The 14095-nt window shown below is 38.8% G+C and overlaps 1 protein-coding gene across 2 annotated transcripts in view; it reads right to left on the bottom strand.

The window, feature by feature from the left end:
* The window catches only part of LOC124721182 (laminin subunit beta-1), a 349227-nt gene that overhangs the window by 96247 nt on the left and 238885 nt on the right, over nucleotides 1–14095 (bottom strand). For both annotated transcript variants that reach the window (XM_047246020.1, XM_047246021.1), the window contains 3 exons: nucleotides 11076–11307; nucleotides 5185–5373; nucleotides 2853–3032 (listed from right to left, as the gene is read on the bottom strand). In XM_047246020.1, coding sequence (XP_047101976.1) covers nucleotides 2853–3032; nucleotides 5185–5373; nucleotides 11076–11307 — 601 coding nt within the window. The remainder of the gene's footprint in view (nucleotides 1–2852; nucleotides 3033–5184; nucleotides 5374–11075; nucleotides 11308–14095) is intronic.

The raw sequence follows: 14095 nt of genomic DNA, 5'->3' as shown, positions 1-14095 counted from the left end.
ACACTTTGGACACATTTTCATTAATGTGGGCTGATGTTGTTATGCATTGTGTGTGGTGTTCCTGGCCATCTTTGGATTTATTTTATGACACTCAGTCAGGAAATGGCTTTGTCCTGACAACCCAACCATACAGAAAGTATCCATAGCATATTTGTTCTGTTTGATGCAAAATTTGTTTGTACAACACTGATCGATGATTTGTTGCAGCTTTGACTATTGATGCACACACTTTCAATACAGGAGTACTACTGACTACCTTTTGCACATTGATATATCACAAATAAGCTCCTATTAAGTGAAGTGTATGTAGAATATCTCTGCTTGTTGGCAATAAAACTTGAAATTACACACTGTGACACACGTTTTCTTGTTATAGTTAAATACTCCTAGCTGGAAGAGGTCTAAAAATTCTTCCAACTATGGACTGCTACTCACATACAACAACATAAGTTTTGGTATTAACCATGTGTGCATTGTATTTGATAGCTTGGTAAACTACTTGTTAAATGAGCATTTTTCAAACCTGGGAAATGACACAGAAAAATTAAACTTCTGAATATATCTTGAGCATCTTTGAGGTGGTGTTCAGAGAGGAGAAAAATAGAAAGAATTAAATATAGATGGATAAAATAAAGAAATAAATAAAATAGCAATAAAAATGTAAGGCTTTCATGAAGAACAGATAGCTTCACAGCATCAGTGAGGCTTTTTCAGAATTAAAAAAGAAACGTATAAATATTCAGAACAATGAGTGAATTCATAATGCAAAAATATTACAGGGTGTATACATGGACAAAGAAAAAAAATTCCCGGATTTTTCCCAGATTTCCCGGTAAAAAATACACGTTTTCCCAGGTGAAAATACACTTTTTCCATGTTAAGTGACAGTATACTCTTCCTCGGCACTGTAAAACTCATCAATCCTTTGAATGTTTATGGTTTTATATACCAACGTAGAATTTCCCGGCACTTCAGAAAACAAAACTCCCGGGAGGGGGTATAATTTTCATATTACGAAGGTATAAATTGGAATTCCACCAAACACCGCATGTCACTTTCCGAAGCACTGAAATCGAGATTGCAATGCACTTTTGTAAGCCAGTCATAGTTCATGTCACTTGATCTCGCCCGGTGATGACAGCATAGCACACGTGATGTAGTAAGCCAATAGCAAGATCACTCTTAAGTAGCGCGAACACACAAGTAAGAAAGGTTCATGGTTTAAATTAAGATACATCACACAAATGTGCCAGTAAAATTTTTAATAACGATGTAAACGTCTGATCTGGGCCAAAATTGTTCAAAATGGTTGTCCTCAAAGAGTTGATTTTTAAATGAGAGTCAAACGGTTTGTGATTTAAGAAATTCATCGTACATTCTCGCACACAGTTCATCTTGTGCAAAAGGAAATTTGCTTCGAATGTAATGCTTTTCAAACCACCATTCGCAATATTTCCCTGCGACCTGTTAGAAATACGTTCGTTTCAGCAGTTGCAAGTGAGCGCCAGATAACTGGTGTAACCGCACTTGCGCAGCTACAATGACACAGGAAGCCCATATGTTCGTACATGTAAAACATTAAAAGATCTTATATTATGTCATAAAAGAAACAAGACATCAGAGGATACTTCAAGAGGATTGGAATTTCTTGAACCACACTGAAATGCATATTTCGGCTTAAAGTGTACATTTGTATGTCCATATTCGAATGTAAATTTTCTTGGAGTACCAGTGCTGTATTATCTCGTGTTTGGTTCTTTATTATGGTATAATGCCATACATGCACTTGAAATGCAGCGAACAGTTGAAACCAGCCAAGAGTGTGATATTAAACTCTTTGTTTCAAATAAATTGACTGCCTCAGCAGAAAAGATTAATAAAAGTCAAACCTCTTTAGCAAACCAACAAAAATAACTTCATTGTTCTGCAAGGCGATTAATGCTTGACTGTCAAAAAAGTGGAAATAAAATCTGAAAGTAATAATATATTTTTGCCTTCCGTTACTAAGCGAACATATTTTAATTCATTTGATAGCTCCCGGCGACAAAAATCCGTTTCATCATCATTTAATGCGAGAGCAATAAATGAAGACAAAACAACAAAATCACTGAACGTAAATATGGGTCACGTGGAGATGATCCACCTCCCCACCACAACTCTGACTGCTCTGTGCATCAGCCCCAGATTTACTACATTCCCGAACCGGGGCAATATTAGGTAGTGGGGCCCAGCCACACTTCGGCAACCACAAGCGGGAGAAGGTACTATGCATACGTGACTAAACTGTGCATGCGCAAGAGCCTGCTCGCAACTGTTCAAATGACTCTAATTTAAACAGTTGTCATGTCATGCTCTTCGGAGCAATTTGTTGTTATGAAGCATTGCATAGTCTTCCTAAGCCTTCGACACACTGTGCTGTTGGCATCTTCCAATTGAGTAATCTCAGTGTTTCTCAACACCCAATCTAAAATTTCAGTCTGCTTTCAGTTACATAATAAAGCTTGCCCAGATAACTCAGCTGAGACAGCATTGCCTGCAAAAGGTAAAGGTCCAGGTTTAAACCATGATCTGACATACACTATAGCCTGCTAGGAAATTGTAAAGCAGCCTACTCTCCTCTTACACCCCCTCCTCCCACACATAGTACTCTGAAAATTCATTCAGGTGAGCAGATATTTCTTTTTTAACAGTATTTGTTATAGTCTTGAGCAACACAATGTTATGTACAGGAGAGTTGTGACGAAGTTTTATGGTACAATAAGTCCCACCTACCTTCTCTCCCCCCAGATCCCACATCAAATTGTGTTACAAGTACTTAAAAAAAAAGTCACTACGATTAGTCTAGTACTCACGCTGGCAGCCATCAGGATTTTCTTCATCAAAATTCCAATATCCATTTTTACATCGGTCACAACGTCTCCCATCAACATTAGCTTTACAGTGGCATCTTCCTGATTCTAAACCATTGGCTATGTCTGTTCGAGAATCACAGATTCCCTCATCCAGTGAGCCACTAGGGTCACAGTCACATGCTAGAAAAAAGGAATTCAAATTATTAATAGTATGAAAATTGTGGAAAGAGTGAAATACACTAGACTCTCACTAATCCGGCCATTCCTGGCACATATGGGTGTCGTATTAGTGGAAGTGCTGGATTATTGAGTGCCTGAAATTTATTTTATTCATTTATTTTGTTGTTTATTTATTTTGAAAACATAGGGGATATAGTGCACTGTACTTTATTAAACCAAAGGTTACAATTTTAAAACATAGAGGATGTACTTTATTAAATCCAAACATACATTAATTTTCAAAGAAAACTTAGTGCTTGAGTGTATACCGTACATAATTATACAGTCATATCACTCACTATTAAACATGTCCCTAATTTTTAACTGTCACAATGATGATACGCGACGGTGGCATGCTTTATCACCAACCGCTTTACAAGCATTACATCGGTACTGCGTGTATCTGGTTGTTGCATAATCTACTCCAGGAAGACCTCGGCAGCTTCAACACCAGCAGTGTGAGAAATCTTCATGCTCTCTCCTCCTGTGTCATTACTTTCTTGTACGCTTTTCATTATTTCTTCATCTGCTAAAGTTTGGCCCTTATCACAGTTTCCTAATTCAGCCACTTAGTAACATCTTCATCATTAATTTCTTCTCCTCCTGGAAGGTTGCGGAACATGTCAGTGTACAAAGTAATTCATAATTCCGAATTGGCTGGCTCATCACTGTCAAATACTACTGGATCCAACTCGGCATCAAGGGGTGCCCACAATTTTCTCCAGATCTTCATTACGGTAGCACTCTCTACTTTATGCCATGCTTCAGCTGCTTGGAAAACAACATCACATATGTTAATTGCTTTCCACGCTTTCAGCATAGTCTTGATAGAGTCGTTTTCACTTTCATTCAGCAAGGAGACGAGAAGTCAATGTTGATAATGATGTTTAATTGATTCCAAAATTCCCTGGTCCATAGGCTGAATTAGGGCTGTCACATAGGGTGGGAGAAAGAGTGCTTGTACTTGTATACCATCGGACTTTAGAGAAACATCTGAAGGATGACTGGGAACATTATCAATTATAAAGATAGCTTTCAGCGGCAGCTTTTTCTTCTTTAGCTCTTTTCTCACTGCTGGTACAAACGTTTTGTGGAACCACCAAGAGAATATCTGCCTGTCCATCCACACTTTCTTCTGAGCTCAATACTGCACTGGTGTCAGTGTGTTGAAAACAACGTGGATGTTGGGATGTCCCAATCACCATAAGCAGTAGTTTATGACTCCCATTTGCATTACAACACACTATTAATGTTATGCACTGTTTCTGTTGCTTGTAACCACAAGCTTCCTTCTTGTATTCGGCAGCTAATGTTTTTGAAGGAAGCATCTTATAAAAGAGTCCTGTTTCATCAGCATCATACAAGGCATCAGTAGTTAAATCTTCTTCCTCTATTATCTTCCATATCTTGCTTAAAAACTCATCAGCATCCTTATCATTAGCTGAGTAACTTTCCCCGGTTACTGTCAGCTGCGGAATGCGATGTCGTTTTTTCCAGTTTCATACCCAACCTTCGCTCACTGCAAACAAGCTACTACCACTCAGTTGTTTGTTAAATACAGCTACTTTTTCCTTTATAATTGGGCCGCTGACTGGTATTCCTTTACTGTATTGTTGTATGAACCATCTATAAACAGCTACGTCCAGTTCTTCATTCTCACTCTTTCGCATAGCCTTCCATTTTCCCAACACACAATCCATTTGTGTTGAGTACTGTCGAATAATATCTCCTATCTTCTTGATGTCATAAATAGTTGCTCATCCAACATCGAACTCAGCAGCAATGGCTTTCTGCGAAGAACCTTGATTTAAATTATCTAAAATTTTGAGTTTCTGACTGAGGTCTAGCGTAATGTGTTTCCTTTTAGAAGACATGATTCCGAATTGTAAAGAAAGCTACAATTTCAAATACAGTATATAAAGCATTGTTTAAATAAGCATTGTTGCACACGATAAATCATTGTGCACGTGTTTTTGGATGGGTGCTGGATTACTTAGAGGCCAGACAACTGAGGGCCAGATTACAGAGAGTCTAGTCTATGAGCTAGTAACAGATATTTTGTACAGAAGCTGATTAACAAAACTTAATGTCTAGAAGCTTTAGAGTAACTTACGCTGACATGCCTCAGGATCTGTAATGTCACGTTCTGGATCATGGTAGTAGAAGTCTCTACATTGTTCACAATTTCTTCCCTGAGTGTTGTGTTGACAGTTGTCACATACACCACCACTCACTCTGCCTGATATGTCATACACAGCTGCATCGAAATGACAACTGGTAGCGTGATTGTTGCAATTGCACCCTGAAACATTTTTTTAATTTATTTATTCCCATTTACACTGCATCCATAGATATGATAAGATAGACAGAGAAAATCATTAATACTGGGGTATGAAAGGTAAACCAAAGTCTCAAAAATGCTTTCAACAAAGTATCAATGATTCTTTGGTCATGTGGGACTTTTGTTTGTACACATATTTAACTATGTAGAATAAAGAATCTTTCATATATGGAGAATGTTCAGTGCAAGTAATGGTTACAGTTTAAAAAAAATATTGCTGATATTGCCACTTAAAAATGTGAATTATACGTGCCTTACTTTCAAGAGTGTGGCAACCTACATTCCAATATGACCCCAGAAAAATATTACTTCTGTCACACATCAAAATATTGACCATGAGGGTAAAATTAGAAAAATATCAGCTTAAACAAAGAGGGTATTAATGATTGTTCTTCCTGCATACCTCCATCAATGGAATGGAAAAGGAAAAGTGTTGGGGAGGGGAGGGTGTCACTGTAATACACTATGAACCTATCAATACATACTTGACAGTGGATTGCAGAATACAGATGTAAATGCAGAACAAATTGTAAGTAGAGATGAAGGTGGTAAAAATATAATAAAAAATAACAATACATTTTAGAACCAGGTTGGCTCAACACACAAGTAGAACACCGACATAGTAAGAGTCATAAAAGACTACCCATAAAATTCAGATAAAACACATCAAAATAACTATATCAAATCAAGGATAAAATACCAGTATAGTCACAGTTAAGGAGGGAAAACAGATTACTGTGTCTAGGTGACTAATTAAAAATAATGTGTGACCAACTCACTGTGTGACACACTAGAATATTCTAACAGCACACAAAACCTTAAAACATGAACCACACTTGCCTCATTATCAATTAAAATAGAGGGCAGTTCCTCTACCCCAGGTCATCATATATAACACACTCAATTAAAACACATTGTACTGACAGCTGAGTTCCACACCTGTGACACACTGTCTCCTCACAATGTAAGAGAAAGCTATGTAGTTGTCTTGTTGCTTAGTACCTCTTCTACTTGCATTTGTATACCTTTTTTCAGTCTTTTAATTTCTATCTCTCTCATTCTTCTGTTTTTTACTGTTAGTCAATTCTATGGTACCTGACTTAATTCTGTCAGAATGCTAATGCTCATATACTGAAGCAAAATAACTGAGCTTCCACTCACTTACATCTCAGCACCAGGATCAGCAGCATGTGGGCTTTGGGTATGTCCAATCCATGGGACCATGTGGTTGATTTTAATAGAAGCATATTCACATTTCCCATACATCATCAAAAAGCAACAGACCATGAAGGAGAATACCGCTAAAGCTCTGGCCACTGTTTTGTATACTGAAGGAGCTTTACAAACTCTCTTCACTGATAATGAGCCACAGTTTGCTTCCACTGGATTTCAACAGTTTTGCATTGAGAATGGAATCCAGTATATTACTACACCCCCGTTTCACCCTCTTTTATGATGAGGCCAAACATTTTGTGCGAATGATTAAAATGCAGATGGAGGACTACCATATGCATGTGAATAATCCATGCCATTGAATAATCTGCACACCCTAATTTTAAGAGAGGAAGAAAAAGCAATATTATATTTAATTTGTGTTTTATTTACAAAGAATATTCTAACATAATGATTCTATTCATCACTGTCATCTTTATTGTCATCGCTAGTGGAAGAATTATTGTTGTCAACACCATCTTCCCAGAAAGCTCCATCCTCAGTTCCATCCAGTGAATTTGTGCTACGACATTTTTTGAAGGGTTCTTCCACCAGCGGTTGTAGAATGGAGTCCCATGCAGATTTCATTCACTCAAAAATCTGGCCACTTGATTTTTCCACGCAGTATGAACTTGTAGTTTTCATCAGCCATCCACTGCATATATCACTGTTTATGTGCAGGTATGAGATGCCAATTTATATATGTATCTATTGGTTACAGGACAGATGTTAGGCCTCTTAGGTTAATGAACAAGTCAGTTCTCACTTTTTGTAACTTGTGTTGCACTTCCTCAATTTTATGTCCGTGGGAGCCACCCAGGACCAACGTTACATAAATTCAGTAATGCACCAGGGTGAGGTCGCCAAACATGTCACCCAGTCAACCACCAGGTCATTGTCTATTCACCCTTTTTGATTTGCTCTCACCAATATGTCTTTCACTGATATTTTTGGAATAGTTTTCCTTTTAAATCCCATGTAAGGTTGTAGCTTTCATCGATTACCAGTTACACACAACATCAATGAACACCTTTGCTTCTCATTACCACAACTTCATTATCATGTTGCTAGATCCCCTTTTCCTGTTCACAGCATTTTCAAGCAGCATCTCATAACAGACTGGCATTTGATCTGTGTTACCAATTTGAGATAATCCATAGTTAACAAGTCAACATGTAATGAATACTTCACTTCTAACATGCTACTGATGCAGCACAGACTTAGGCCACAACAACACTATAGTATAATGGGATCTATTTTCACAGGTGGAGCAGTACCAATGTTATTACAATAAATCTGCGCACCCCAGGTTTTTGTTCTTAAACTCAGGGAAAAAATATGCATGGGTTATTCATGTATATACTGTATTTACATCCAAGACTATAGATTCTGCACTGCTTTCCCTTTTAACCTATTCAATTCATGATCGGCATGAACACCCTCATTGTTCGTTGTTAAATCTTTTGCAGCCTGCACCAATACAAGAGAAAGAAGCAGTCATACTTTTTAAGGTGATCATCACTGTGTAGCTGTGCATGTTTGGACATGCACCTGGTTGGATAAATGGCTCCATCAACACCTAGCAATACCGCCAGCTAGTCCTGATCGCCACAACTCAAGGCATCCTTCAGTGGCACCAGAAACAGCTCAGTTTACACCATCCAGGGTAAGCTCCACCTCCAGATCTGCCTTATCCATGGGACCAGCCTGCCTCACCCACCCCCAGAACCAACAACAGCAGCCAGCATTCCAGGTTCTCCAGATGTCTTCCGTTACCCCTACTGGTCTGGTCCTCGATGATATGCAGAAGCTGCCCCCCCCCCCCCCCCCCAATCCCCACTCTGCACAGGGTCCAGTGTCAGACATCAAGCTCACAGCCTCCTTTCCAGAACCAGCAGTGAACCATGAGTCTGAGCCACTGTCACCTCCTGCCCCTCTGGCACTGGACTTGGGAGCGACTCCTCCACCTCTGACAGCATCTGAAGCTGCACCCCAGCCATCACAGCAGGATGCGTGAACTACATCCTCCTCCTCATTGGCTAAGATATTTCTGCGACTATAGGTCAATTCAAAAGGAGAGAGATGTTGTAATCTCAGTGGACATGTCAACGGCTCATGCGATATAATTCTGTGTATTTCTGGTGAGGTTATTAGACACAGCACAGAAGGATGCATCTGCCATCATCAGGTTACATGGTTAAACATCTGCAGCAGAGTTAAGGGCTGCTACTGCCTCACTTGCCCAACTACCTGATGTTTACAGCAAGCTCTCTGGTGTACCTGTTGATGACAACCCTGTGCTACAGCTCTTCAACCTGGACTGTGATTTGAACTTTGTTGTTACCTACTGATGATGTTTGGTAAGTGCAAAGAGCTGCCTGTCTGCCTAATATAGGACTGTCTAGGCTCACTGTTCAACCAACCTTTGTGTTTTCAGTGAACAAACTGATGGCACATGGGTGCAATGAGAGTGTGGTATGTATCCGAGTGTCTCCCCAGTCAAACCTTCGAACAGTGTTCTCCAGCACTGACATGTGACTTATTCAACAAACATTCAGGGCACTGAAATATCCTGGCAGGTTTAAACTGTATGCCACACTGGGACTCAAATCTGGGACCTTTGCTTTTCATGGGCAAATGCTCTACTGACTGAGCTCTCCACACATGATCCACCTTCACAGCTTTCCTCCTGCCAGTACCTCATCTCCAAGCTTCCGAACTTCACAGAAGTTCTTCTGCATACCTTGTGGGACTAGCACTCCTGGATGAAAGGATATTGTGGATATAAGGCTTAGCCACAGCCTGGGGGACTGTTCCAGAATGAAATTTCATTCTGCAGTAGAGTGTGCATTGACTCAAATCTTCCTTAATTCCAGGAGTGCTGGTCCCACAAGGAATTCAGGAGAACTTCTGTGAAGTTTGGTAGGTAGGAGACAGTGTGCGATTTGCTGGGGGGGATGGGGGGGATTTCCCCCTTCTGCATCAGACCATCCCCTCCTCTGGTTTTAGTTTATGCATCCCAACCTGGGATGTTTATTTCCCACACTCTGGAGTAAAACTTTACACATAATTTAAATTTGCAGAGCCGAACACTGAAAGTTTTTAATACAGTCTTACTATTAATACTGTTAATATGTTTGCTTATTAATTTTGAAGAAGTGTTATGTAGTAGGTAAGCATTTCAAAACATTTAGAACTAAATGACAAGACGACGTATGCCACATTTCCGTAGCATGCCACAATGTTGCAAGACGTCGCCCCAGCATAAACGAGGCTTTAGAGCCAGATCTGTATTGTATGGTGGATGTGATGTGTTGCATACGAAACTAGAACCTGCAATCAGATCCAAATGTTGTGGAAAACTGTGAAGACGTGTCATCCTGCAGCAAGATAATGATCGCCCACATTCTGCCAAACGGACAGCCGATGCAATAACGGAGTTGAGATTCGAGGTGCTGGAACATCCACTATACAGTCCAGACCTGGCTCCAAGCGATTTTCACATGTCTGGACCCTTAACAGAAGCACTACAGGGAAGAAGACTTGAAAGTGATGAAGACGTCATTGCTGTGGTGCAAAATTGGTTACAGATGCAACCGATAAACGTATTTTCTGATGAAATAAAAAAGCCTCATAAAACGTCGGGAAAACTGCATTGAAGTCGAGGGATGTTACGTAGAAAAATAATGCATGTTTCAGTTTTCTATCATCAGAATAAGTACAGCTTTTCACAAATGTACCTTTACTTTTTGAATTCCCCTTGTATACCTCTATGTAGATGATTTTGTAAATAAGCTTTACCTATAATGTACTTTTAAAGATATAACAAGGGATGGCTTTTCTGATAGTGCATACGCGTGAATAGTGAGTTTCGGCATTAACATCTATTTATAAATAACTGTTTAACCATGGGTAACGCCACGGTCCAAGCTAGTAATGTATATAATTATACTAACCCCCTAGGACATCCCTCCCACTGGTAAAAGCACAAATCACACACTGGTAGGAGATGAAGTACTGGTGGAAGCAAAGCTGTGAGAGCAGGTGCTGGGTTGAGCTTAAATAACTCAGTCATTAGAGCACTTGCTTGGGAAAGGCAAAGGCTACAGGTTTAGTCCCAGTCTGCCACACTGTTTTAAGCTGCCAGGAACTATTACTTTCTGTGGGTAAATTGTAAATATGTTGTGCTTGATAAAATCTGCGTTGTTGAAGAAGCAGACTTAAAACATGGAGAACTATATGATATACATTTTAAGTGCCATTAAACTCCACTTAAGAGCATGGAGCAGTTTGGCCTTAATGTCTTTGTTTTCAGCATATGACGGTAGTTCCTACAGAAAGTATACTTATTCTCATATTAGATACTGCATTTTCTTGTTAATGCAGTACACAAAATTTAATACAATACTTTTTAAACAACATTTCAAATTACCCGAAACAGTCTTACTTACTTTTGCATGCATTTGTCTGCTTTCCAAAAGCTGGTTTCCAAGGTAAATCATTGTAAAAATCCTCACAAAATTCACAGTTCAGCCCCTTTGTATTGTGGGTACATTCACATCTTCCATGCACCATGTTAGGCTTTGATTCCACACCAGGAAGTGGAAGACATCTTGAAGCATGACCATAGCATGAACATGAGCCACGTACCACCATCTGATTTATTGCATAATAATACTTTTCCTGAAACAATATGAATATATCATGTGAATCAATACTACAGGCTTCAACCAAAATGCTTCATCAGTTCATAACATCATTTTCATGTAAATATTAATCATCATATTGTTCCCACATCATTGCAGTCAATGTGCTGCAATATTACTATAATTGTTACTTAATCTTAATGCAAGTCCCAGAACCATTATAGACAAAATCTCTGTTCTGTACTGACAAATTTAACTTCTCTCTGACAACAGATTTGCTTAAGTGTCACACTAATTAGTTCAGAGCTGATCAGTTACACAGAAGTAACTCATAGCTGTATAAATGAAAAAGCTATTTTTTTCCTCTTCTTATTTTACAAAATGTAAGGGTTGTGTATCAGTCACTCTCAGCAGTGCAGCCACAGAGCCACTTGTCCTCACATGGATATAGGTGATTAATGTTGGACAGAGTATACTGCGAACAGCAGTGGTCTTCAGCCAATGGGAACATGCAGGGTCTTCAAAGAAGTTTTGTGCATGAAGGATTTTGTTTTCTGATTGAGAAAAACTTGTGACTACCATGAGGATATGGACCACCCATGATTTCTGCAGTGGTTTAAAAATTTGTAGCCCCAGTTTAGTGTTCTGACAGTGTTTGTAATAGATAATGTACCTTACTATTCTGTGATATTAGACAAAACTCCAATGACTAGTGACTGCAAAGAAATTATGTGCAGTGGTTGCAGGCAACAGACATAGCTGCAGACATGAGCATGACAAAGCTGCCCTCATAAAACAAAATAAGCCTGTGACACCTGCATATGTTTTGGTTCAAAATTGCAATGGAACAGTGTCATATGGTAATTACACTACCACCTTATCAATGCCATTTAAACCCAATTTAATTGTAAAATTAAAGCAATAACAGCCAATTCAATTGGTTTGGAGTGATGTCATGGCTTATATTCAAAATAATAAAAAATCTTTTACAATAACAGAAATGGAAAGGCTGCTATGTGGAAGTCTTGCTACAGTAGACACTTGCTAAGGTCGCAGGTTCGAATCCTGCCTTGGGCATGGATATGTGTGATGTCCTTAGGTTAGTTAGGTTTAAGTAGTTCTAAGTTCTAGGGGACTGATAACCCGAGCTGTTAAGTCCCAGAGTGCTCAGAGCCATTTATTTTACATTAGACACCACCTCATGGAGGAGGAGAAGCAGTGATTGTAGACAGATTATTAAATGAGAATGAAGAGTTCATGATTTCTCTTGATGATTATTGTGATTATGATGATGATGATGATGACAGTTTTGGTGCAAGTTCTGATGATAATGAAGGAGAACTGGATGGAATTGTGCCACTGACATTCTAAATTGGAGAGTGTAAATGAATAGAGAATTAATTATTTCTCTTTGCAACTGCATAGATTATGCATCTTTTTCTTTATTTTGTTCTACAAGTGTGGATAGCATGTTCTTTGGGATGCTTAGGTTTACATTATTATACGGTGTTTTATAACCAGCTACTACAGTAACAATTTGGAACGACTTCTCATAGACATTGTCATTAACATTGGGTGTTTTTTTTTTTTTTTTAATTTTTTTTTCCTGGTTTCATATACTATCAAATGCATTTCCTCCATAGTTTTCTCTCCATTGTTAGAAAAACATTATTGTTGTAGTTATGTATACATTATTATGTGACACCTTACATACATGTTGATTGTAGCCTAAATCTACAAAACGTACTTCAGAGACACCAGCTGTGGGCATGTGCAGTGGCAGCTACTGCAACCTTGCAATCACAGTATAGCCAATTACATGCGAGCTATCAAGTGACATGTTTCAGTGGCCCTGATATATATGGCTAGGTTTTTATCTGTCAATAAAATCTCTCACAAGGTTATCAACACATTCATAAATGCTGGTTCCCAATGTTTATGCAGAGTAAATAGGTGTGAATACTGCAGGAGAGAAATTTGTGATGTGAAACAAATGGTAGCTGTCAAATTTGAGATATTGTTTATGATTATGACGATCATTGCTTTGATATGAATAGATGTATTTTCTAGAACCATCTGACAGGTGGAACCCAGTGTTCAGGAAGGTAGCTGGTTATGTTGAGAAGGATGAAGAGAGTAAATAGTGAAGGTCTAGAGAAAACAGCAGAGTTACGTACCATAATGAGTTCTAAAACTGGAGACGTTATCAATGACTTTGAAATCAGCTGGACGTTTAAGGTCTTTGACAGATAGGGAAAATTCTCTTAGGAGTCTATAAACAATTTGGATTAGGTTTATTGTGTACATCATTGTCAGTTACAATTATTTCTGTATGGATTTGCACCCTGAAGGAGAAAAATTGTGTCAGAACATGAGTGACAAAAGCAGATTGGGAAGGAGGTATTGCTGTGAAAGCTTATGTTATGGCAGCAATGTCAGGATCATGAGGAATATTAGTGTCCAGGGACATAGCATTCAAAATGACAAGAAAGGACTTTGGTGACAATGAAAGAAGAACTGTGGAAAGCAGCAAAGGAAGTGAATAGTGATTTAGGTGTAGGAAGGGAGACAGCAGACACCTGCTTGGACATATTGGGCAACAAAAGGTAAGGATCTTTGTATGAGAGCATTTCAATTAGATATGATAAGGTAAACAGTAGGAAGACCAGAGGAGTCAGATCTGTGGAGTATTAGAATCAAATAAATAGATGGACAAAAGTGGTGTTACTGGTATGAGGAAAGAGGTGACAAGTGTTGCAATACACCTAATGTTTTGAGGAGTTGTTTGATGTATTGCAATTCTGAAATGGGATGATAGTGGTAAA

This window comes from Schistocerca piceifrons, chromosome X (genome assembly GCF_021461385.2).
Source record: "Schistocerca piceifrons isolate TAMUIC-IGC-003096 chromosome X, iqSchPice1.1, whole genome shotgun sequence".
NCBI classification, from domain to species: domain Eukaryota; kingdom Metazoa; phylum Arthropoda; class Insecta; order Orthoptera; family Acrididae; genus Schistocerca; species Schistocerca piceifrons.
This window is presented reverse-complemented; position numbering and strand designations above follow the sequence as displayed.